The sequence below is a fragment of the Cetorhinus maximus genome, chromosome 18 (assembly GCF_964194155.1).
Source record: "Cetorhinus maximus chromosome 18, sCetMax3.hap1.1, whole genome shotgun sequence".
Classification (NCBI taxonomy): Eukaryota; Metazoa; Chordata; class Chondrichthyes; order Lamniformes; family Cetorhinidae; genus Cetorhinus; species Cetorhinus maximus.
Window position 1 is genome coordinate 77,445,875 of NC_135896.1, and position 24,269 is coordinate 77,470,143.

At 43.4% G+C, this 24,269-nt stretch overlaps 1 protein-coding gene across 1 annotated transcript in view; it reads right to left on the reverse strand.

The window, feature by feature from the left end:
- Positions 1-2,637: 2,637 nt before the first annotated feature.
- The window catches only part of vps39 (VPS39 subunit of HOPS complex), a 118,082-nt gene continuing 96,450 nt past the window's right edge, over positions 2,638-24,269 (reverse strand). The window contains exons 21-25 of the mRNA XM_078563014.1: positions 13,485-13,530; positions 12,855-13,004; positions 6,477-6,611; positions 5,204-5,295; positions 2,638-3,144 (exon numbers count right to left, since the gene is read on the reverse strand). Of these exons, the coding sequence (XP_078419140.1) occupies positions 3,063-3,144; positions 5,204-5,295; positions 6,477-6,611; positions 12,855-13,004; positions 13,485-13,530 (505 nt within the window). The 3' untranslated portion in view covers positions 2,638-3,062. The remainder of the gene's footprint in view (positions 3,145-5,203; positions 5,296-6,476; positions 6,612-12,854; positions 13,005-13,484; positions 13,531-24,269) is intronic.

The following is a 24,269-nucleotide window of genomic DNA, read 5'->3' on the forward strand; positions in this document are numbered from 1 at the left end:
TCTTCATCTGTCAAGTGGCACATTTGCCATAAATCTAGTATGGAATCTCAAGATTTGGTAAGTGCAACAATCAAATCTTGACTTTAGAGCACATTAAACAGTTTCTATCAATAGGGTACCTGGGAATTTAATGGTCTAGCTTTTAAACTGAGGGGGGAGGCAAAGGAAAGTTGACATATCCTGGTATTAGACTTAAACATAAAGAAATCTGTGGCCTTGAGTGACCAACTTTGGATTTCATAAAATTCCTCAGGAAGATGAAAGGTTTTAAACTTTATCTGTGTTCAGGCAGATTTGGGATAGGAAGGAACATCAAATTTTAGAAAGTCAGAATTATCTTCAGGAGATCAGGCATTAACGCTAGTCAATTTCTACTGTTGCCATAAAAACACAGACACAACAGATTTAGGGATAGTAATAGTCACAGTAACGTACAAACACATCTGGGAAAACAAATGCACTCCCTCTATCCACAAAGTCTACTCCATTTTGTTTGGTATAAATATTCTATTGGGCTTCTCCAAATAAACAAATGTTAATTTGTACTAAATTATGGACAGTTTTCTGTTGTGGATCTACAGATATATAGAACGAATTGAGATCATCCCCAATGCAATTCAAAATCCTACGGAGAGCAGAAAATGGAAGCTGATATCCAGAGTTGAAATCCATTGGGCCACTGACTCTTCCTTCAGGATAGTTAATAAAAACTTCCATTCACAAGCTTATTTAGGACAGCCTTAAGTGCAAAATAAGCAGTAAGGAAAAGTTTTATCACATTTAAACATAATCTACTGGGAAGTCCAAATTTAATCCATTCAGAAAGCAACACAGCTGTCACATTCTCCAGGTCACTGTTAAATTAAAAGTTCCTTGGTGCCTAATCATCATGGTTGAATCAGCCTTCTTCCTTCTCTGCTTGGTGCTTAATATAACATGGTTAGTGTGATGTCATAATCTGTTGTAGCATTCAATCAAGTTGTTTTTTTAAATAATGTATTCATGATTGCTTCCTTAATTTTTGCCTGCCAAATTGTTCCCTTCTTTCCAGTTATTAGCCATCATCTAGAAGTTGGAGTGCACACTTACTTGAAATGGGATCAGATTTATGGGCAGTCTTGATTTTGGTTGACTCACCAGAAGGCAGAATTGAGCAGAATGGTATATTCACCTCCCCTTAAATCTGTTTGTTTTCCCTTTCTCCAGCTGACATTCTTATGGAGATATGCCCTGCAGGGAAGCTTAGGTCTATGTTCTATCAGGGACAGTCTTAAGCTGGGAGCTTCTAGTTGAAATGCAACTTCCCAGTAAGGACGTCAGGTTATAATTCTAAGCTTAGCATCAATGCAACAATGCAGAGCTGAGCATTGCGAGAGACTGACATGGAAAATCCTGGACATGTTCTTTACCCTCTAAGTTTTGCTAGTCTGATCCTTACAATAATCAAGAGCAAATTGTTTCTGCAAGCTTCCCAACCTCCATTTTCTGGTCTTCAACTGTTGCTTCCCCATTGTACTCTATGAAGTGCTGTTGCAAAACAAAGAATCAATCCGAATGCATGTGAGCTTACAGTATCCCAGCTCATTGCACACACACCACATAATCAATCCTTCACACTTCATGTTGTTGCATTCCTTTCATTAGAATAGATGCCATGTGGAGGATGGAGGTGAGGGTGCAGAACGACTATTTAAAATCCTTCCACTGTAGGAAAAAGAAAATTTAGCAGAAAATACAAACCCATTGCCAAAATCTAGCCACCTGTTAAAAATTAAAATTCAACCTTGGTGCTTAGCACCCAACAGGATGTATATTGGAAACAAACGCAATCCTATAACTAGACTATTCCATTGCATTCAGCTACACACAAAAAAAAATCCCCATTCATTTGGAGCATTGTTTAAAATTCACCTTTTTGATTATCTCTGTAACCAAAAGAACATTTCTGAACCTTTGTTTTTTTCTTCTCTCCTGAAAGTAGAGTGACTGGGATAAGACTCTAACAGTACCATAGCCCTCCAGTATCTCACTCACATGGCCTAGACAGTGAATTCTACCCAACAGTTGCAGGGACAGGGGCATCACAGCTAAGCTTGTTCAAGTGCTTACCCAACTTTCACACGTTGCTACCCAGTATCTGGGGTGGAAATTGCAATCAGCAGCAAAAACTGTAGCTAATTATTTTTTTCTTCAAAATTGGGTGGGACAGAGGTGGAGGGAGCCAAATCAACTGCAGCCACACAATTGTTGCCTCAACCAAGAACATGTGGGGAATGGTTATGTACTTGTATTAAAAGTTGCTTTAGTATGTGGGGATTTAATAGTGAAAGAAATATAAAGTAGCATGGCGTACAAAAATATTTTTTTCCCCAATTCAAACAGGTCTGCTAACATATTCGAAGACAAAAAGTGACAAGATACGCCCAACATGGTTAACATTTATGGATTCAAGATCCAAAATAAAAAGATCAAATGAGCTTCATAACTTCAATACCGTCATAAGGGAAGGTGTTCCACACCAGCAGTGAACATGTCACTTCCATATAATGCATCATTTAGTATTTTTTCCATATTAGAACAAGGCACACAACACTCACAGCAGACAGGATGTGTAAGTAAAAGTCAGGAGCTACAAACTAAAGAATGCTATGAACAGAGGGCTTAGATAAAAGGAGAATAAGTCCTCAAAATGTCACACCTCTTCATAAGGAATTTAATTTGTGGTGAAGCCTAAAAACCAACAGGTCTGCTTTTAGACTCTGGGGATGTGCTCTTATGTAGTGCAATTGTCTTTCATGAAATGGCAAAGGTCAAATATACAACTATACACAGAAAATGACTTCCAGTTTTTCAGCAACTCCCCAATGTAAGCAGACAGCGGACATGCCAATAAGAGTGTCTGTACACAATTATTAATGAAATTAACAATATATCTCACAGTGCACATCATATGCCCACTCATCCTCCAACAGAGAGTCAGGCCAGCTATCTGAAAGTCCATCTTATTCAAATGTCCATCTTGAGAACAAAAAAGATCTTGCATCCTGATTGAACTGGCACACTCACGTCTCTGTGGGACAAACATTGCGGTCTTTGCAGCAGAAATAATGGACCACAACTCCATTGGGATAACGAGCAAAAGCACTGCAGAAGAAGAAACAATGTAAATAACCAGAAGAATAAACAGTTTAAAAATATCACAAGTACGTACAAGAGCAACGTTTGTTTGGAATGCAATGTACATTAATTCTCTGAATTCTTCGCTAAATTAAAATTTGGAAGTCAAGGAGTTTAAATGCTCAATTCATCAGATGTGCTGGGTCAACCTGTACTTGCTTTTTTTTGTTGGTGGATCTACAATACAAATAAATTTCGGTTTCATTTTTTTCTCCCTGTCCCCATATTATTTCCTCAGCTTCCTCTTTGCTGGTCCCCCAGCACCAGGCAGCTGATATGACACCAGATCTCTACCAATATTGGTCCCCCATGTAATTGGTATGTGAAAGCAGCTTAAAGTAAACCTGTCTCTGGCAAGGTTGACCCTTAGTCTTTGCACAGCAATACAGTTGAGAATGGGAAGAAAGAATTAAAAGGTACAAACCCACAAAATTTGGCAGCACCAATGGAGAGGGGGTGGCTGCTGCCAGTACGACACCCACCAGAGTCCTAGGGTGGTCACTGGATCCAGGCCACAGGTGATTGATGGTGGTATCGGGGTCACGGGGGAGGGATGTTGGCAGCATCAGCAGGGGTTTGACGTTCAGTGGGCTTCCACTTTCCCAATGTCAGGTCCCTTGATCAGGCACTTAGTGCCTTTGAAAGAATGACCCCACCGACCTCTTCACACACCCCCCCCACCCCGCCGTCCCCACCCCAGGAGCCCGCAAGCAACCCCGCATGTGTTTGCTTGTAGTGCTCCCTGCATGGTCAGCCCTCCTGCCTGCAACTGAGGATGAGGCCCTTAAGTGGGTATTAATTGTCGACCCAAGGCCCTTAATTGATGATGGGATGGGAAGGCCTTCAATGGGCCTTCCTGCCATGGACTTAATCCGGATGGTGGTGGGAGGTTGGAGAGGTCTGTACCCACTACCCACCTGCCAGATCAAATGCCTGACCATCAAACTTGCCACAGGTGAGGGCACAAGATTCTGCCAATTGTGTGTTGTATTAATCACTAACTTGAAGAACTAGACATTTTTGAGCATAAGGCTTTGCTAGTGAGTCAGTTTGTTAACTCTACGACTGGTATGCAAAAGCTATCAATAAAATATATACTCGCTACACACCATATTGGTTTGGTTTCCTTTGCAATCTTTTATAACAATAAAAAAATAAGGTTACAGTCAGCTAAAAGCTCAGCCATTTTCAATATCTATCACATGCAACACACCAAATTTTTGAAACTCAATCCTAAATTGTTATCTTTCTCAATACAAAAAAAATTCTTTGCCCACTACACAAATTTTAAAATTAATTGGGCAACCAAGCTACAGTGCTCTAGAGCTTGGTCCACGTTGCTTGGAGGTAGTTAGCAACAGTCCCTTTCTGTGGGGTGCAATCCAGTATTATCATCAGGATTACTAAGCACATTGAAACTAACACGCTGTAGTAAAATTCACACCTAAAACAGCATGCTACATTGATAAACTCAAGTGAAAAGCTAAGGTCCATAGTGCAGGGCAGCATCCAATGATACAAAGAGTACGTGAAAAAGTTAGCAGGAAATAGAACGTTTTTATGCCAATACTGGCATTTAAAGACTGTACGAGACAGGGAATGTTCTACAGTGCAAAGCTCCTGGGAAGAATGAATAAGGACAGACGACTGTATAATACATCTGGGTTTCAAACAAAATGGGAACATAGAAAGTAGCAAGTGAAACAGTGTATTTGGACCTTAAAATCCTGTCAAGTAAGTTTCTTGTGTAACATTTTTAATTCATCATTCCTGATTACTTCTCCCAATGAACCCTGCTGTTATATAGCTAAAATAGCTCTCTATGGGTACAAGTGATATTTGGAAAATGAAAACATATACTACTAATGCAAGGTGTTATTCAAAGGACAAATGGATACAGTATAAAATTTACTATTTTTGGTGAAGACATGGTGACTCCAAACATCAATTGTTGCCTAGGAGTTAATTAAGGTTAAATTTCAATAGGTAACTGTTTGCAGCAAGGAGAAACGTTTGGAGACTGAACCTGTTTCCAATTTTCTTTTTGCAGACTCGGCAGATTTTCTCCTCTGTTATGATGCATTTCACCTCCTGATGATAAATTCTCTGCTCCTGAATCTATCAGATAAGAAAGAACAGAACTTGCATTTGCAACAATCGTAACTTCAGGATATACCAAAGTGATTTACTGCCAATGAGGTGCTTTTGAAATGTAGTCACTGGTCCAATGCAGCCAAACGCAACAGCCATTTTCTGCACAGTAGTGGCCAAAACACCAGGGAGATTCTCCTGCTCTTCTTTAAATAGTGTCATGGGATCGTCTACATACACTTGAGTGAACCATTTGGTTTAACAACTCATCTGAAAGATGGAATCTCCAACAGTGCAGCACTCATTCAGCATTGCACTGAAGTATCTGATTAGATTATGCCCTCTTCCGTCTATGAAGCTTCTTAACTGCAGCTGAGATTTCTAGTACTGAACTAAGTCTTACATCAAATAAAGCAGGCCAAATGGTTATAAGCTACAGTAGCCTTTTAAAATTTTCACAAAAAAATTAATTTTAATTTCTTGCCTTTTGCCTTATCCAAGTACAAGAAGCCACAATAGTCCTGCTTATCAATGTCAGAGATGCTATTGAGCAGAGAGTAATTTCACTATGGACAACCAGGTCAGCACTAAGCAATTCAAGGTCAGGGATAGCAAAGATAAATGTATAGTTTCCCCTACTCAACCTACACTGGTTTCAAGCAGAAACCAATTCAAGCAGTTTCACCACTTAAATGTAATATTTTTCCCATACAAGCCATCCTTTAGCATCTCTGGTCGGATTGCCAAATTAGGGGCACGAGTACAATATGGATCTATACCCAAAATCTCTTTAAATTCTTGCAGCCAGAGGAAACTGGCTTCTCATCAGTCTATTATGATATTGAATTAGAGTCTCAGAGGTGAACGGCCAATGATTAACTCACTGAACCAACCAGTTCCTGCTAGAGGTTTTATAATGGGTCAAGGTGAAATGGGGACTACTGGCCTAGTTTATCAAAGGTGCTCAATAATTCACCAGAGTAAGACTGAATGGGAAATGGTTTTACCCACTTTAAGTGCAGAAGTTCAAGATAAAGCTTAGCCCGCTGGAAATCAATACAATAGCAGTAATGGAACTTGTTTTCATGTCAATGGAATTCTGCACAGAAAGTGGGAATGGGAAGTGCTTTTGTTTTTCGGATGCAATGCTTGGATTAGGAATGCTCATCTGGAACCAATCTTTTTAATCTTTAGGTCCTAGTACTTACACGAAGGAATTCTGCATGAAGGAGACTTTTCATAACTTGATTGCAGCGTCGTCTCTGTGCATTTCCTTCAAGAACATTTTCCAGAAATACTCGGATCTCCCGGATTTGCGTGTTGGCAGGAAGCAGATTCAAAGTCTACAGAAATATTTTTTAAGTTACAAAGAGAGGAAAAACACCTCTGCATATAAACACAGTGAAATGCTGCTCCGTAAATATAACCTAACACACTGTTTTACAATAGTGGAACAATCTTCCCAGGGTGTATTAATAGTCACCTATATAGTCATCAGAACCACAAAGTAAAACTTACCTGAAAGATCTTCAATTCTTACATTTGATGCTTTGTGAATATTGGCCTCGACTGGAATGTGCTTGGATAAGAAAAGCATTGGGTTCAGCTCTGCGGCCTTCGATAACTGAACTGGGTGCCAAACTGGGCAGGCTCACAAACTGGCCAGGCTCACATGAACCATGGTCAGTTAGTGGAGTGGAATTTTCCTGGGCAGGCAATGGTTTGAGGGTTAATTTGTGGTGATCTTATGGTAATTATGCATTCTAGGCAACTTCTATTGTATGTACAAAGTAGCTACAAATTATCTGAATTTTAAAATATGGATCAGCATTTAAAGAGCAATGACCCAATCTTCCAAGACCAGCCTTCCAATTCCCCTTGATAGTCCCTGGCACTCATCTGGGAAATATAAAATAATCTCAATTTCTTCCCCCGAAAGAAAAATCTCAGCATTGGCACAACTACTTTGGGTGCATTCTCGTGCAAGAATCGAGTCGTGAATGGCAGTGGATAAACAACTCATTGGAGGAGGTGGTTCCACAGATATCCCTATCCTCAATGATGGGGGTGCCCAGCACATCAGTGCAAAAGATAAGGCCGAAGCATTTGCTACAATCTTCAGCCTGAAGTGTCGAGTGGATGGTCCATCTCGGCTCCTTCGGAGGTCCCCAGCACCACAGATGCCAGTCTTCAGCCAATTCAATTCACTCCACATGATATCAAGAAACAGCTGAAGGCACTGGATACTGCAAAGGCTATGGGCCCTGACAATATTCCGGCAATAGTACTGAAGACGTGCTCCAGAACTTGCCACATCCCTAGCCAAGCTGTTCCAGTACAGCTACAACACTTATATCTACCTGGCTATGTGGAAAATTACCCAGATATGTCCTGTACACAAAAAGTAGGACAAATCCAACTTGGCCAATTACTGCCCCATCAGTCTACTCTTGATCATCAGTAAAGTAATGGAAAGGGTCATCAACAGTGCTATCAAGCAGCACTTGCTAAGCAATAACCTCCTCACAGACACTCAGTTTGGGTTCCGTGGCACTCAGCTCCTGACCTCATTTCAACCTTGGTTCAAACATGTACAAAAGAACTGAACTCCCGAGGTGAGTTGAGAGTGACTGCCCTTGATATCAAGGCCGCCTTTGACCAAATGTGGCATCAAGGAGCCCTAGCAAAACTAAACTCTCCACCAGGAAGCACCTTCCAAACCCACAACCACTACCATCTAGTAGGACAAGGGCAGCAGATAGATGGGGACACCACCACCTATAAGTTCCCCTCCAAGTCACTCACCATCCTGACTTGGAAATATATCACCGTTCCTTCACTGTTGCTGGGTCAAAATCCTGGAACTCTCCACTGGTTAGAGTCATACCTAGCACAAAGGAAGATGGTTGTGGTTGTTGGAGGTCAGTCATCTCAGCTCCAGGACATCACTGCAGGGATTCCTCAGGGCAGTGTCCTAGGCCCAACCATCTTCAGCTGCTTCATTTTCACCTTCCTTCCATCATAAGGTCAGAAATGGGGATGCTCGCTGATGATTGCACAATGTTCAGCACCATTCGCGGCTCTTCAAACACTGAAGCACTTGATGTCCAAATGCAGCAAGGCCTGGACAATATCCAGACTTGGGCTGACAAGTGGCAAGTAACATTCATGCCGCGCAAGTCAGGCAATGACCATCTCCAACAAGAGAGAACCTAACTATTGCCCCTTGATGTTCAATGGCATTACCATCACTGAATCCCCCACAATCAACATCCTGGGGGTTACCATGGACCAGAAAATGAACTGGACTAGCCATATAAATAGTGTGGCTACAAGAGTAGGTCAGAGGCTAAGAATCCTGCAGAGAGTAACTCACCTCCTGACTCCCCAAACCCTGTCCACCATCTACAAGGCACAAGTCAGGAGTGTGATGGAATACTCTCCACTTACTTGGATGAGCGCAGCTCCCACAACACTCAAGAAGCTTGATACCATCCAGGACAAAGCAATCCGCTTGATTGGCACCAGATCCACAAACATTCACTCTCTCCATCACCGACGCACAGTAGCAGCAGTGTGTACCATCTACAAGATGCACTGCAGGAATTCACCAAGGCTCCTTCAACAGCACCTTCCAAACCCACGACCACTGCCATCTTGGAGGACAAGGGCAGCAGATAGATGAGAACACCACCACCTGGAAGTTCCCCTCCAAGTCACTCACCATCCTGACTTGGAAATATATTGCCATTCCTTCACTGTCGCTGGGTCAAAATCCTGGAACTCCCTTCCTAACAGCACTGTGGGTGTACCTACACCACTTGGGCTGCAGCGGTTCAAGGCAGCAGCTCACCACCACCTTCTCAAAGGCAACTAGGGGTGGACAATAAATGCTGGCCCAACCAGCGAAGCCCACATCCCGTGAATGAATTAAACACAAACTGCGTACCATTTCTATGAACAAGTAAAAGGCATTTAAACTGACCTAGTATACAAGCTCACCAACATATTCATTCTTGTGAACACAAATAGACTTAACAAGGAACTACAAAAAGGTGTGCAGTAGATTGATTATTTTCAACATTTAGATAATGCAGTCAAGCAACTCATGGGATGCTACTGCATCTCTGCAGAAATCAGGCAGGGTACAGTTACAAAAACTACACTAAAGTTCCAGAAGACCATGTACAGTTGCAGTGACAATCCCACTTATTCATATTGGGTGGGTGGGTTTGCAGAGTGGATAAACCAGGCCAGTCTCAGTTTAAAGGGCGCGGTCATGAAGTGAATTTAGGTCAGAAGGTCAGTAAGTAGGGAACTTATAAAATACTAAATTGTATAAAGAAGGTAAACTCAAGATTATAATTTAAAAGACAAGAAAAATGTGACCAGAGAACATGAATTTAATGTAGTAATGCTCAGGGTGATAAATGCAGTAACTTAAAGGGGCCACCTTATGTACAGCCTGTGAAGGAACTTTACACGAAAGTTTTTGATTAACTGCAAACTTTTTCTGTCAGCACTCCTAGCTTTCTTTTGTTGCTTTATATATTTTATATGAACAGCTACTGAGCGAACTCTTGTTCGCAGATGACTGTGCTCTCGTAGCATATACGCCGGAGGATATTCATCTCCTTGTTGACCACTTTTCTCTAGCCTCAGAGCACATTGACCTGACAACAAGTCTGAAGAAGACAGACATCAGTATCAACACCCCTGGCTGTGTACTCCAAGACCCAACAGTAACTCCCATAAACTTTCTGTTCAGTACAGAGGTATTGCTATCTTGGGAGTATCCTCTCCAATAACACAATGCTGGATGATAAAATCAACTATTGCCTAGCAAAAGCAAGCTTGGCATTTGGCAGGCTCACTCACAGGCTTTGGAAAGAGCATGGAGTTCGTCTCAGAGCAAAAATCAAAATCTACCAGGCAGTGGTTCTTACATCACTTCTTTATGGGTGCAAGACTTCAACAACCTACCAGCATCACATAAAGCAACTAGAAGCATTTTGTCTTCGCTGTCCGAGATCTATTGACAACATCAGGTGGCAGGGCAAAATCTCTAACACCGAGGAGATATAAAATTCTTGCAAAGTACTGCATGCCTGGCATTAAGAGTATTCACATCAGAGCTTAGTTTCACTGGGTCAGTCATGTGGTCCACATGGAGGAATCCTGCATGCCAAAGGCAGTATTCTACAGCCAGCTGAGCATGGGAACCCACATCACAGGGTGTGCCAAACTTAGATATAAAAACAATCTGAAAGTCAACCTCAGGGGTTGCAAGCTGGATCCCAATACAGGGGAAAAAACAACCTTCAGCAGACTCAAATAGAGAAGTCTTTGTCATCAAATGATTTTGACATTTGAGGAGAACAGAGTCAAGAGCTTTCAGAACAAGTGAGCCAAAGCCAACAGCTCCAACCACCTCCCTAACAATGACTTCATGTACAGTATTTGCAATCGGTTATTCAAATTGAGACTTGGCCTAATGTCTCATGAGACGACACCAACCTAGTCTATAAACCAGTCTTTTTTTTCACTTGCTGAACAGTCATCCATCGAAGCGACAGGAGAATCCCTCAATATTTTGTAGAAATAAATTTTCCACTATCAATATCTGTTTTTCTACACTATGCATGATGACATTCTATTTGGTGCACCATTGCCCAAGGGTGAATTAATTATAAATTTGCATCGAGAAGAGAATTGTATGTGAGGAAGCAAAGAACTACAAAGTTCCACAGCAGAATATTGACTGCACAATTTGGCTACACAATTTAACCATTTTCTGCTTATCTCTGAAAACACTGGGAGTTGCAGTATCCTTATTGAATGGGCATCATAAAAAACAATGAAAAGACCAATCAAAAAGTGAGATGGATGCAGTTAAACTGATCTGTTCATCTAATTTATATTTTCATCCCTTTTTAATACGTATGAATGTGTATACATATATGTGCTTTATATATATGTGTGCCCTGCCCAAAGGCAGGTCCTTGGCTCATTGTCTGCTGATGCTTCAGCCTGAGTTGTTTTCTTGGCAGCTTTGGTCAATGGTGGTTTGGCACTGCCTTCCACTCTCAAGCAGGGCGAAGAGGCAGGTCCTAAACCCACCTCAGCTGGAACAGGAATCGAACCCTCACTGTTGGCATTATTCTGGACTCAGGTTACTCATCTAGCCAACTGAACTCACATAAATACATATACACTGTTGCGTGATTGCCCCCACCTTGTTCACTATTTACCTGACTGTCCACCTCATCCGAGATGAGCTGCCACCTGGTGTCAGCATTCAGTATCGCCTGAACTGGAAGCTCTTCAATCTTGCTCGCTTCCGGGCAAAAACAAAACTCATCACCATGGACATCCACAATCTTCAGTTTGCGGATGATGGCTCACTCTGTACAGGACATGCAAAGGACACCTGGCCTCTTCAACACCTCGCATAAGAGGCTTGGCCTGTCCTTAAACATCGCCAAGACGAAGGTCCTCCACCAACCTTCCCTGGGCCAGTTGAGCAACCCCTGCACCATTCATATAGATGGGGTAGCTCGGAGTGTGTGCAGCACTTCCCTTATCTTGGAAGCCATCTCTCCCAAGGGACTACCATAGATAGGGAAGTCCAACACTAAGTCAACTGTGCCAGCACGGTCTTCTTCAAGCTGTGCCAATGTGTCTTTGACAACAGGGACCTTTTCAAGTCAACAAAGGTTCTGGTTTATAAGGTCGTTGTGTTGAACCCCCTCCTCTACTGCAGCAAAACATGGACTATCTACCAACGCCACATTAAAATCTTTGAGAGCTTGTGTCGAATCTTGGGGATCAAATGGAAGGACCGCCAGACTAAAGCGAGCATCTCCATGAAGCTGTGTCAACCAGCATTGAAGCCCTGCTCCTGTGGAACCAACTCCGATGGGTAGGCCATTGCATCTGGATGCCTGAAAACCGCCTCCCTCGGCAGGTTCTCTTCTCACAGCTCTCCACTGGCCAACGCTCGAAGGCAGCCAAAGGAAGAGACATAAGGATACGCTCAAGGTCACCCTAAAGCACAAAGGCATTAACACCACTGATTGAGAGGAGAATGCTGCCAATCGCTCGGCATGACACTACCTGGTCCATCAAGGCACAAACCACTTTGAGGCTCAGCGACTCAACAGCGAGGTGGAACGGCAGCAGCAGAGGAAGGAGAAGGAAGCCAACCTGGGGCTGCAATTTCCACTCCCCTGCGCAACAACATGCCCCCACTGCGAAGAACATGTGGATCCAGAATAGGGCTCCACCAAGCCTGACAGACGTCATCCTCGATTCTGAGGGGCGGCCGACGGTATATATTTGTACTTAGTAAATTGATGTCACATAATAGCAATTTTGCTTCCTTATTGTGGAGTAGAACACTCCAAAAATGGGTCACTTCCCTCGTATGTCAAATTCAATGTCAACCAAAGATCCCTAGTGCTTCAATAATTCTATCATGCAGTTTGGTCTTGCTGACAAACACTAGAAAATTGGTGCTGCGAGTTCCAGTTTTGGATTTTCTGATGTGTACAGCTCTGCCTGTCCAGGTACAACTTTGACAGTACCTTTGTGGTGTCCAGTTTGCTGTGGTGCAGCTCCAGTACTTGCAGTGCAGCCTGCAGGTTTGCTTGTGGCTCTGGTATCTCCATCCTGATTGGTCCCACACAGTGAATGTCAGGTGGCGACAGGTACATACGTAATAGAGAAAGATACACCTAAACGAAATAATGACATTGTTTGTAAACCTCCTTTAAAACATTTAACTAACAGATTTTAATACATCTCTGATTGACTTAACCAGCTATATGCAACAAACTAGTAAAATGCAAGTGCATGAAACCCCACTGCTCTCTGTCAACAAATTCACGAGTAGCATGATAACCAACTGCTGAATACAACAGCCCTGACCACTGTTGAATGATTTGTCCCAATCATGAAGGAGCCCCCACTTCTCCTCCACTTAACTTAGTACAGCAGGCAATAGTTAAACTGTTCGTTTCCATCTGTGGTTTTCACTAAACTCTCAACTGAAGAATGGAGCTATGATTCTGTTCAGCTTCAATACGGTATGCGTATCGTTGAGCAAGTGCTGTAAGGTTGTCCTCTAAAATTTGAAACAGTAATCTCCGCTATTTATGCTCCACGAGATAAAGCCAAGGAACTGTACAGGGAGGATTAGTACTGTGTGTACTTACATCTTTGTTGCCATCCTTGTTCCAATCGTAATGCTTATGACAGTATCTGAAATCGGATAGAACAGGTGCTCATTAAAATCAACGGGCATAAACCAAGTTTAATTTGATCAACTTTGATAAGGGTGCAAGTATGTGAACTCATCTCAAAAAACAATTTTCTAAAGTGAACAAAGCTACATAGAATTTGGTGAGGTTAGTGAGAAATCAATCCAACAGGCCATGTTCCATTATCTTCATTGCTGGTATCTTACACTGATCATGTGGAAATCCAAGTAAAAACGATTGCCTGCGGAAATTCATCTACACTTTGATATTTTCCCTCTGTCCCCAATTCTCTCCTCTCCTGAAAATTAACTGGTAGTGGGGCACAATTTAACATGTGGCAGTCGTGTCAAGGGACCAGTTTTCATGTGCAAGTCTAGACACCAAGAGCTTCTGCTTCAAGTACAATCAGGAAATTGCAACCAAAATGTGATTGAAATTGCGCTGATTAATTACACTTCATACTTCCACTAAAATTCATTTGTATAATCACAAACTTAAAATCTTCCATGAATTAACATAATCAGGAAGCCTAATAGAACTTAAACGTTTCTTTATCACAATTAAAAAAATTTTCCTAATGTATTAAAAAGTGGGCACCAATGTTTATGCTAAACTGTGCAGGTGCCTGGCCACACAACAGCCTGAAAGGTACTGTAAGTTAAGCTCCAATAGCTGTTTGGTAATAAAGACCAAGACCAAGACAGACTCCTTCAGATAGTGTTTTATTTCTGGTGCATAAAACTCTCTACAGGGAGAACTTCTCTCACTTGTTATCTCTTTTATACAACCAAATGGGTAAATGGGTGCTAAGGTTGTTAACTAATAATTAATAATTGTATTCCTTTAACTGTTTCCTTCCCCAACACTGCACTGGTCTTGTTGATAAATAGCACATATGTGTGGTGCGCAAAAAAATTTAAAAGGACCGAGCACTGAAGAAAAAAATAGGCCGTGCACAGCTGAATTTTAAAGGGAACATTGGTGGTAACCCGATATAGTTTTATAATAGAGCTGAAAATGGACTTAATCATCAAAAAAAATTTTTTTTTAAAAACTGAGGAGTGGATAGTTTTTTTTAAATTAGAATCAAAAGTAGCCCATCTTTTTAACCATCTTATCAACATGCCCTGCCACCTTTTTAAGGATGTACATATATGCCGGCTGTCCCTCGATTTAAGGATGACATCCACTCAGGGTCGCAAGTATCTGCCATGGGTTTTCAAGTGACTGAGCAGACCGATTCTTGACCTGCATATCTTTGGGCGCATGGAGAAGGATATCCCAAGAGGTAGTGGGATCCGGAATTCAGATTTGCATACTTTTCTTTCCTCCTCTGCCACCACTCTGCCTCATCATCAAGGCACTGGGACTCAAAGCTTGATTCAGTTCAATGGACAGGTTACCGCCATTCTGAATGATTGGTAGATAGCTCCTCCAAGTCATTAAGGTCAATGACGCCACACTTCAAGGAGTGCTTCAAAGTGTCTTTGATGTGTTTTCTTTGTCCTTCCCCTGGAACGTTGGCCACTTGAGAACTGAGAGAACAGGATCTGGTGGGGGAGACGCTCTTTGGCCATCCAGATACAGTGACCAATACAAATGAAGTTGATTTTGTAGGGGTTTTGTCTGAATGCTTGTGGTCTTGGTTTTAGCATGACACCAGCATTTGTTCAATGGTTCCCCCCCCAAATTGAATCTGGAGGATGCGGTGGATGCATTGCTGATGTAATTTCTCTAGGCATCTTGTGTTACTGATACACAGTCCAGTACAAGAGCATGGTGATGACAACTGCTCTGTACACCAAAACTTTTGTTGACTTGCAGGGGTCCTTGTTGCCAAAAGCTCATTACCATGGTTTATAGAAGGCTGAACTGGCGAAGCAGATAGATGTTGGATTTCCTCTTCAATGGTGGTTTTTTTCAGAGAGGTGGCTGTTGAGCTATGGAAAGTGTTGAACATATTCAAGATTCTTCTTCAACATATATGGGAGGTGGAGTATTTGGCTGACCAGGAATGGGTTGACATATAAGTCTGTTTTGGCATCATGGGCAAGGAACAGCCCATAAATCAGGAGGCGTGTCTACATGCTCATGTCAGTCCTGGTGATGCTAAACACCTCCCCACCTGCACCCCTAGCTCAGCCCCCCTCCTGTCACACATCCACCCTCTGCAACCCCAGCTCTTCATCCTACCCTCACTCTGTACCGCCATCACCTTTCCACCTCCTTCTCCTGGCATCCCCAATTCCTTTGTTTCACTGATGTTGGATCAGAGCTGGTGGTGCTGTGGAGAGGGGTGGGGTGGGCTGAGCAATGATGGAAGGGGGTTGGGTGAGCCCCACCTGGGAGGGGGATGAGGGGTGAAGGGTGTGCAGCATCCGGGCCCATCTTGTCCATGCCAGACCGAGGACACCCAGGTGCCCTTTCTAATCCCACCTTCCTGCACCCAGCCCATAGCCCTGCAGCTTACAGCACTTAAGGTGCAGATCCAGGTACTTTTTAAAAGAGTTTAAAGTTTCTGCCTCTACCACCAACTTGGGCAGCGAATTCCAGACACCCACTACCGTCTGCGTAAAAAAGCTCTTCCTCATGTCCCCCCTACACCTTCTGCCACTTATCTTGAATCTATGTCCCCTGGTTCTAGAATTCTCCATCAAGGGAAACAATTTTATCCTGTCCACTCTATCTATTCCCCTCATAATTTTATACACCGCAATCAAATCACCCCTCAGCCTTCTTTGTTCTAAGGAAAATAACCCCAACCTATCCAATCTCTCCTCGTAGCTACTCTTTTCTAACCCTGGCAACATTCTTGTAAACCTCCTCTGCACTCTCTCCAGAGCTATTACGTCCTTCCTGTAATGTGGTGACCAGAACTGCACACAATACTCCAGTTGTGACCTCACCAGTGTTTTATACAATTCCAACATTATATTCTTACTTTTATATTCTACACCTCTGCCAATGAAGGAGAGCATTCCATATGCTTTCTTTACAACTTTGTCTACTTGAACTGCTGCCTTCAGGGACCTGTGTACTTGTACGCCAAGATCTTTCATTTCATCTACCCCTCTTAGTATATTCCCATTTATTTTGTAATCCCTGTAACTGTTTGACTTCCCTAAATGTATGACCTCACACGTCTCTATGTTAAAATCCATCTGCCACTTTACCGCCCACTCCACCAACCCATCTATATCATTTTGGAGATTATGGCCATCCTCTACACTATCCACTACTCGGTCAATCTTTGTGTCATCTGCAAATTTCCCAATCGTGCCCCCCATGTTCATGTCTAAATTGTTTATATATAATACAAACAGCAAGGGTCCCAACACCGAGCCCTGTGGAACACCACTTGAAACAAATTTCCATTCACAAGGGCATCCATCTACCATTACCCTTTCTTTCCTGTTACAAAGCCAACCTTTTATCCAGTTTTCCACATTACCCTGAATCTCATGAGCTTTTACTTTCCTGACCAATTTGCCATGTGGGACCTTGTCAAATGCCTTGCTAAAATCCATGTACACAACATCCACTGCACTACCTTCATCAACCCTTCTTGTCACTTCCTCAAAGAGTTCAATCAAATGTGTGAGGCAAGACCTTCCTTTAACAATTGACAAATTGGCACCAGGGAGGCAACATACCATCTTGGAGTCACGTCTATGGCCACAGAAACGCCTGTCTTTCCCCTTACTATCAAGTCTCCTACCACTATTGCTCTTCCCCTCCTTTTCCTCCTCCTTCTCCCCCCCACCGTGCAGCTGAGCCTCTCACAGTGCCATGAGCGTGGCTGCACTCCCCAGATGAACCATTACTCTCACCGTTTTACAACAGAGAAAAACGGTTCTCAAGTGAGATGCACCCTGGGGATTTCCTGACTACCTGCCTGACACCTTTCTCCTGACTGATGGTCACCCATTCCCTCTCTGTCTGCTCTTCCATAAGCTGTGGGGTGACCATGTCTTAGCTTCAATACACTTGGAAACGCTGAACTGAAGGCAGAGCTCAAGGGACATGCCTTCAGTTCATGACAACACAGGGGACAGGGTTGGATTTCAACTACACTTAGCCATTAGGCCCCCCTACTCAGCTTGACACCTTGACTCTTACTCAGCAATAAGCTGTCACTGACAGTTCGGATTTCGCCTGGGCCACTCAGCTCCAGGCCTCATTACAGCCTTGGTCGAAATATGGACAAAAGAGCTGATCTCAAGAGGTGAGGTGGAAGTGACTGCCCTTGGCAGAGGCAACATTTGACCAAGAGTAGCATCAGGAAGCCCTAGCAAAACTGGAGACACTTGGAATCAGAGGGAAAACTCTCCAATCGTTGGAGTCATTCCTAGCACAAAGAATGATGGCTGTGGTTGTTAGAGGTCAATCGTCTCAGTGCCTGGGCTTCGCTGCAGGAGTTCCTCAGGGTTCCTAGGACCAACCATTTTCAACTGCTTCATCAAAGATCTTCCTTCCGTCGTAAGATCAGAAGTGGGGATGCTCGCGAATGATTGTACAATGTTCAGCACCATTCGCGACTCCTCAGATACTGAAGCAGTCCGTATCCATATGCATCAAAACCTGGAAATATTCAGGCTTGGGTTTACAACTGGTAAGTAACATTCATACCACACAAATGCTGGGCAATGACCAGCTCCAACAAGAGAAAATCTAACCATCTCTTCATGACAGTCAATGGCATTATCATTGCTGGATCCCCCACTAACACCATCCTGAGGGTTGCCATTGATCAGAAACTGAACTTGGCCAGCCATATAAATACTGTGGCTACAACAGCAGTTCAGAGGCTGGGAATTCTGTGGCCAATAACTCACCTCCCGATTCCCAAAAGCCTGTCCACCACATACAAAGCACAAGTCAGGAGTGTGATAGAATGCTCTCCACTTGCCTGGATGTATGCCGCTCCAAAAACACTCAAGAAGCTCAATACATTCAGGGCAAAGAAGCTTGCTTGATTGGCATCCCATCTACCACCTTAAACATTCACTCCCTCCACCATTGACACACAGTGGCAATAGTTTGTACCATCTACAAGGTGCACTGCAGCAATTCATTAAGGCTCCTCTGACAGCACCTTCCACCAAACCATAGATGTTTATCACCAAGAAGGACAAGAGTGCAGATGCATGGGAACACCACCAGCTGCACGGTTCCCTCCAAGCCACACAGCGGTTTTTTCATCCAGTTTTTCTCCAGTTTAAAATAAATTAAGCTAAGGAAAGGTAAGGGTTCTAGTTTTTACTTAAAGTACATAAATAATTTAACTTCTTTTACTGTATTTAACTTAAAGTAAGGGTTTTTTTCCAACCAGGGGCATGACAGGGCAGCTCAGTCCCGTGTCATGTACCGCCTGCAACATGTGGGAAGTCCTAGACGCTCCTTGCGCTCTGACCGACCATGTGTGCAGGAAATGCCACCAGCTGCAGCTACTTGAGCTCCGAGTTTCAGAGCTTGAGCGGCAGCTGGAGGCACTGAGGTGCATTTAAGAGGCTGAGAGTTTCGTGGATAGCACGTTTTTAGACATGGTCACCCCACAGCTTATGGAAGAGCAGACAGAGAGGGAATGGGTGACCATCAGTCAGGAGAAAGGTGTCAGGCAGGTAGTCAGGAAATCCCCAGGGTGCATCTCACTTGAGAACCGTTTTTCTCTGTTGTAAAACGGTGAGAGTAATGGTTCATCTGGGGAGTGCAGCCACGCTCATGGCACTGTGAGAGGCTCAGCTGCACGGCAGGGGTGGAGAGAGGAGGAGGAAAAGGAGGTGAACAGCAATAGTGGTAGGAGACTTGATAGTAAGGAGAAGGACAGGCGTTTCTGTGGCCATAGACGTGACTCCAAGATGGTATGTTGCCTCCCTGGTGCCAGGGTCATGGATGTCACTGAACGGCTGCAGGGCAAACAGACAGAGGTCGTGGTACATATTGGTACCAACGACATAGGTAGAAAGAGGGGTGAGGTCCTGCAAGCAGAATTTAGGGAGCTGGGAAACAGATTAAAAAAACAGGACCTCAAAAGGTAATAATCTCTGGATTACTTCCGGTGCCATGCACTAGTGAGTACAGAAATAGGAGGTTAGTCCAAATGAATGCATGGCTGGAGAGATGGCGCAGGAGGGAGGGCTTTAGACTTCTGGGACATAGGGACTGTTTCTGGGGGCGGTGGGGCCTGTACAAGGCGGATGGGTTGCACCTGAACCAGAATGGGACCAACATCCTTGCGGGGAGGTTTGCTAGTGCTGTTGTGGAGGGTTTAAACTAACTTGGCAGGGGGATGGGATCCTGAGAGGGGGTTCAGCAGGGGGAGATGCACAGCCAAAATTAGAAGAGAGAGCAAGTGAGCCTGGAAGGCATAGGAATTATCCGCCAGTTAAAGCACAAGGGAGTTTGGCAAGGTTGGACTGTATTTATTTTAATGCAAGGAGTCTGATGAATAAGGCAGATGAATTGAGGGCACAAATTAACACATGGAAGTATGATGTCACTGCTGTTACAGGGACATGGTTGAGAGAGGGGCAGGATGGGCAGCTCAATATTCCAGGATATAGGGTCTTCAGGTGAGGCAGGGAAGGAGGTAAAAGAGGAGGGGGTATCACAATATTGATCAAGGAATCAATTACAGCAGTAAGGAGGGATGACATCTTAGAAGGCTCCCCAAATGAAGCCATATGGGTAGAATTGAAAAACAAAAACGGAGCAATCACATTGTTGGGAGTGTACTATAGGCCCCAAAATAATGAGAAATGGAAGAGAAGATATGTAGGCAAATTTCAGAGAAAAGTGTAAAAATAATAGAGTAGTAATAGTGGGGGATTTCAACTTCCCCAACATTAACTGGGTTAGTCATAGTGTGATAGGTTTAAAGGGAGCGGAATTCTTAAAATGCATCCAGGAGAGCTTTTTAAGCCAGTACATAGAAGGTCCTACAAGAGAGAGGGCGGTCCTGGACTTAATTTCAAGGAATGAAGCCGAGCAAGTGGTAGAGGTATCTGTGGGGGAGCATTTTGCAGATAGTGATCATAGCTCCGCTAGATTCAAGGTTGTTATGGAAAAGGACAAGGATGGGGCCCAAAATCAGAGTTCTAAATTGGGGGGAAGCCAATTTTAATAAGATCAGATATGATTTGGCCAGACTGGACTCGGAGCAGCTACTTTTAGGTAAATCTGCGTCAGAGCAGTGGGACTCATTCAAGAAGGAAATAGGGAGAGTACAGGGCCAACATATTCCAGTGAACATAAAGGGTGGGACCAACAAATCCAGGGAACCCTGGGTGATGAGGGATATACAGGATTGGATAAAGAGAAAAAAGGAGGCTTATGGCAGATACCGAGGGCTCAAAACAGCGGAAGCCTTGGAGAAGTATAGAATGTGTAGGGGGTGTTAGGGGAAAATTTACTAAAGAACACTTAAACTCTCCTGGCAGACCTGGCTGTTAAACATATTAAGAGTTGGCGATTACCAGATGTACCTTGCACAGCCTTGAGAGTCAGACTGGAGACACAAGCAGGACATGAATTAGATTAAGTGTACTCCCCTCTCACATAAGAGAGGGGCAGATGGTTTTAGCTTAGATATGGGAAGACATACAATAGACAAAGAGGGGGCTTTGATGAAACACAAACAGTCTTGAGCTGTGAGAACCAAGGTCTTTGCGTACGTGTTTTAATTTTGATTGAATAAGGTAATTAGGTATACCACCTTTAGAATAATTGGTTAGCAACATCACATGTTTATGTACTCAATAGGAAAGAGTTAGCATGGGACCGGTGTGTCAGTTACCGATTGGATGTATTCAAATGTATTATGTTAAGAAAAAGTACAAAAGTAAAGAAATGTAATCAATCTGGGAGCTGGGTCTTCATTCTTAGGAATGATAGCAGCTCCCTTGCATATGCTTGAATAAAACTGGTTAAATGAAGCCTGAGTCTCTGTGGTCGCTGTGTGATCGGAGAATGTAACTTCTCCTCTTCAACTGGCCTATGTGGTACTTGCAGGATCGGAGGGTGTACCTGCTTCAGGGGGAACTTTATTTTACAAGTACATTAAGAGTAAGAGGATAACTAGGGAAAGAGTTGGGCCCATTAAGGACCATAGTAGTAATTTGTGTGTGGAGCCGGAAGACATAGGTAGGGTTGTAAATGAATACTTTGTGTCAGTGTTCACAAGTGAGAGGGACGATGTGGATATGGAAATCCAGCAGAAGGACCGTGATATAATTGAAGAAATTAGTACAGAAAGGGAGGAGGTTCTAAGTGGTCTGGCAGGCATAAAAGTAGATAAATCTCCAGGCCCATATGAAATGTATCCCAGGCTGTTGAGTGAGGCAAGGGAGGAGAAAGCAGGGGCACTGAAAATAATTTTCAATACCTCTCAGGTCACAGGAGAGGTGCCAGAGGGCTGCAGGACAGCCAATGTGGTGCCGTTATTCAAGAAGGGAGGAAGGGATAAACCAGGGAACTACAGGCCAGTCAGTCTAATCTCAGTGGTGGGGAAACTATTGGAAGCAATTCTGAGGGACAGAATTAATCTACACTTGGAGAGGCAGGGATTAATCAAGGACAGTCAGCATGGTTTTTTTTTAAGGGGTCATGTCTGACCAATTTGATCAAATTTTTTGAAGAGGTGACCAGGTGTGTAGATGAGGGCAACGCATTTAACATAGTCTACTTGGACTTCAGCAAGGCTTTTGATAAGGTCCTGCATGGGAGACTGATAACGAAGGTAAGAGTTCATGGGATCCAAGGAAATTTGGCAAATTGGATCCAGAATTGGCTGAATGGCAGGAAACAGAGGGTGATGGTCGAGGGGTGTTTTTGTGACTGGATGCCTGTGTCCAGTGGGGTTCCACAGAGATCAGTGTTGGGTCCCTTGCTGTTTGTGGTATATATAAATCATTTAGACTTGAATGTAGGAGGGTTGATCAGTAAGTTCGCGGATGACACAAAAATTGGTTGGGTGGTAAATAGTGAGGAGGTAAATAGTGAGGAGGATAGCCTTAGATTACAGGAGGATATAGGCAGGCTGGTCAGATGGGCTGATCAGTGGCAAATGGAAATTAATCCGGAGAAGTGTGAGGTGCTGCACTTGGGCATGGCAAAACAAGGCACGGGAATACACAATGAATGGTAGGACCCTGGGAAGTACCGAGGGTCAGAGGGACCTTGGTGTGCATGTCCACCGGTCCCTTAAGATAGCGGGACAAGTAGATAAGGTGGTTAAGAAGGCATATGAGATACTTGCCTTTAGTAGTCGAGGCATAGAATATAAGAGCAGGGAGGTTATGCTGGAACAGTATAAAACACTGGTTAGGTCACAGCTAGAGTATTGCGTGCAGTTCTGGAATCCGCATTATAAGAAGAATGTGATTGCACTAGAGAGAGTGCAGAGGAGATTTACCAGGGTGTTGCCTGGGCTGGAGAGTTTTAGTTATGAGGAGAGATTGGATAGACTAGGGATATTTTTTTCCCTGGAGCAGAGGAGATTGAGGTGTATAAAATTATGAGGGGCATAGATAGGGTAGACAGGAAGGAACTTTTCCCCTTGGTGGGGGGATCAATAACCAGGGGGTACAGATTAAGGTAAGGGGCAGGAGGTTTAGAGGGGATGTGAAGAAGAATTTTTTCACCCAGAGGGTCGTGGGAATCTGGAGCTCACTGCCTGAAAGGGTGGTAGAGGCAGAAACCCTCATAACATTTGAGAAGTGTTTGGATGTGCACTTGCGATGCCATGGCATACAAGGCTATGGGCCTAGTGCTGAAAAATGGGATTAGAATAGTTAGGTACTTGTTTGACCAGCGCAGACTCAATGGGTCAAAGGGCCTTTTTATGTGCTGTAGACCTCTATGACCATCCTGACTTTGAATTACATCATTGTTCCTTCACTGTCACTGGGTCAAAATCCTAGAACTCTCTTCCTAACAGCACCTCATGCACTGCAGCAGTTCAAGGTGGCGGCTCACCACCAACTTCTCAAGGGCAATTAGGGATGGGCAATAAATGCTGGCCTAGCCAGCGACGCCCACATCCCATGAAAGAATAAAAGTAGATCCATGCTGCAGCCAGAACAGGAAGTGCCCACTGCAGTTGATCAAAAATGTAAAAGTATAACTTAAAATGCAGTTAGCAGCATAAGCCACAGCTTTGTGTTATAATCCTAGATTAGACACCCAAGTTTTTTGTAAGATCCGGTTAGGGACCAATAATATTTTGTTTAAACTAGATAAAGTTTGAGATTCAAGGCAATTACTAAGAGAATAAAGCCGCAAGATTCCACGGATTTTGAACACAAAAATAAATTTTACTATACAAGGTCAGAAAGATAAAACAATTTACAATATCTACCTTATACTCTAACATTCAGGGTTAATACGACATATATGTGAATTAACAGACAAATTGTGGTTGAACAATCCGCACTGCCAATAAGCAGTAGATGCAACCCACCCAGACATCAGTAAACACTGTGCGACAACCAATCTCACTAAAACTCTGTCTCCCTCAGGAAGGATTCCCGTCTTCACCTTCGTAGATCTACCCTTGAAATTCTCTCCACAAGTCACTTCAACTTGGACGGCATCAACGATGGCCGCCTCGCAGGGTTTCAATTGTGTCTCCCTAGATTCCATTCTCCTGGAATCCCAAGTATGCACACAAGTACCAACTCAAAAGCACAACGCCAGTTCTTCTGCCATGCCAAGCAGAACACTACTGCTCCAAAGGGTTAC